At 53.8% G+C, this 1,481-nt stretch overlaps 1 protein-coding gene across 1 annotated transcript; it reads left to right on the forward strand.

The window, feature by feature from the left end:
- Positions 1–224: 224 nt before the first annotated feature.
- LOC143692533 (olfactory receptor 14C36-like) lies at positions 225–1,157 on the forward strand. Its single transcript, XM_077172777.1, has one exon. It carries the CDS (start codon positions 225–227, stop codon positions 1,155–1,157), a length of 933 nt encoding a protein of 310 aa, XP_077028892.1.
- The last annotated feature ends 324 nt before the right edge of the window (positions 1,158–1,481 follow it).

Here is a 1,481-nt window from a genome sequence, read left to right on the forward strand (position 1 = left end):
AGAGCTGAGCCCCCAGGGCTGGGCTGGGCTCTGGCAGCACTGGCAGGGCCCAGCCCTGGGCACAGGGAAGCAGCTGCTGGCAGGGACAGCTCCAGGCAGCAGAGCCCTGGGCAGGCAGTGGGGGGAAAGTGCCCCCAGGCTGTGCTGGGATATTTCAAGTCCTCTCCAAACCCAACTATTCCATGATTACTTTTCTTACAGATCCCCATGCCAAGGTGCAGCAAATGTCCAACAGCAGCTCCATCAGGCACTTCCTGCTGCTGGCATTGGCAGACACGCGGCAGCTGCAGCTCCTGCACTTCTGCCTCTTGCTGGGCATCTCCCTGGCTGCCCTCCTGGGCAACGGCCTCATCATCAGCGCCGTAGCCTGCGGCCACCACCTGCACACGCCCATGTTCTTCTTCCTGCTCAACCTGGCCCTCGCTGACCTGGGCTCCATCTGCACCACTGTCCCCAAAGCCATGCACAATTCCCTCTGGGACACCAGCAACATCTCCTACACTGGATGTGCCACACAACTCTTTCTGATTTACTTCTTCCTTGGATCAGAGTTTTTCCTCCTGACCATCATGTGCTACGACCGCTACGTGTCCATCTGCAAACCCCTGCACTACGGGACCCTCCTGGGCAGCAGAGCTTGTGCCCACATGGCAGCAGCTGCCTGGGCCAGTGCCTTTCTCTATTCACTGCTGCACACAGCCAATACATTTTCCCTGCCCCTGTGCCATGGCAATGCCCTGGGCCAGTTCTTCTGTGAAATCCCCCCAATCCTCAAGCTCTCCTGCTCCAAATCCTACCTCAGGGAACTTGGGCTCATTGCTGTAAGTTCCTGTGTGGTATTGGGTTGTTTCATGTTCATTGTTTTCTCCTATGTGCAGATCTTCAGGGCTGTGCTGAGGATCCCCTCTGAGCAGGGACGGCACAAAGCCTTTTCCACCTGCCTCCCTCACCTGGCCGTGGTCTCTCTGTTCCTCAGCACTGGTATCTTTTCTCACCTGAAGCCCCCTTCCCTGTCTTCCCCATCCCTGGATCTGGCCCTGTCAGTTCTGTACTCAGTGGTGCCTCCAGCCCTGAACCCCCTCATCTACAGCCTGAGGAACCAGGAGCTCAAGGTTGCAGTGTGCACACTGATGACTGGATGCTTTCAGGAACATTGAACTGCTGGCCAATTTCTGCAAAGCACTTGTAATAAAAATAGTCTTGACACTTCTTGTTAGTTTAATTTGAGTGGTTCTTTTTCTTTGTTTTACTTTTTCAATATTGTCCACAAATAAATGTCATTGTTTGTACCATTTCTCATTTTATTTCTCTCCATCTTCCCTGTAGCCACAGACTGTGTCAATGAGGGGCTGCACTCTCGGTGGCTTTAAATGAACTAAAGGATCTCCCAGCAGAGTTTTCTGTAGAGATGCCCTTTTGTTGCCTTCTCTGGAGCTGCAGCAGCAATGTCTGTGTGCAGAGCTGGGGCAGATCAGTGCTGG

The sequence above is a fragment of the Agelaius phoeniceus genome (genome assembly GCF_051311805.1).
Source record: "Agelaius phoeniceus isolate bAgePho1 chromosome W unlocalized genomic scaffold, bAgePho1.hap1 SUPER_W_unloc_1, whole genome shotgun sequence".
Classification (NCBI taxonomy): domain Eukaryota; kingdom Metazoa; phylum Chordata; class Aves; order Passeriformes; family Icteridae; genus Agelaius; species Agelaius phoeniceus.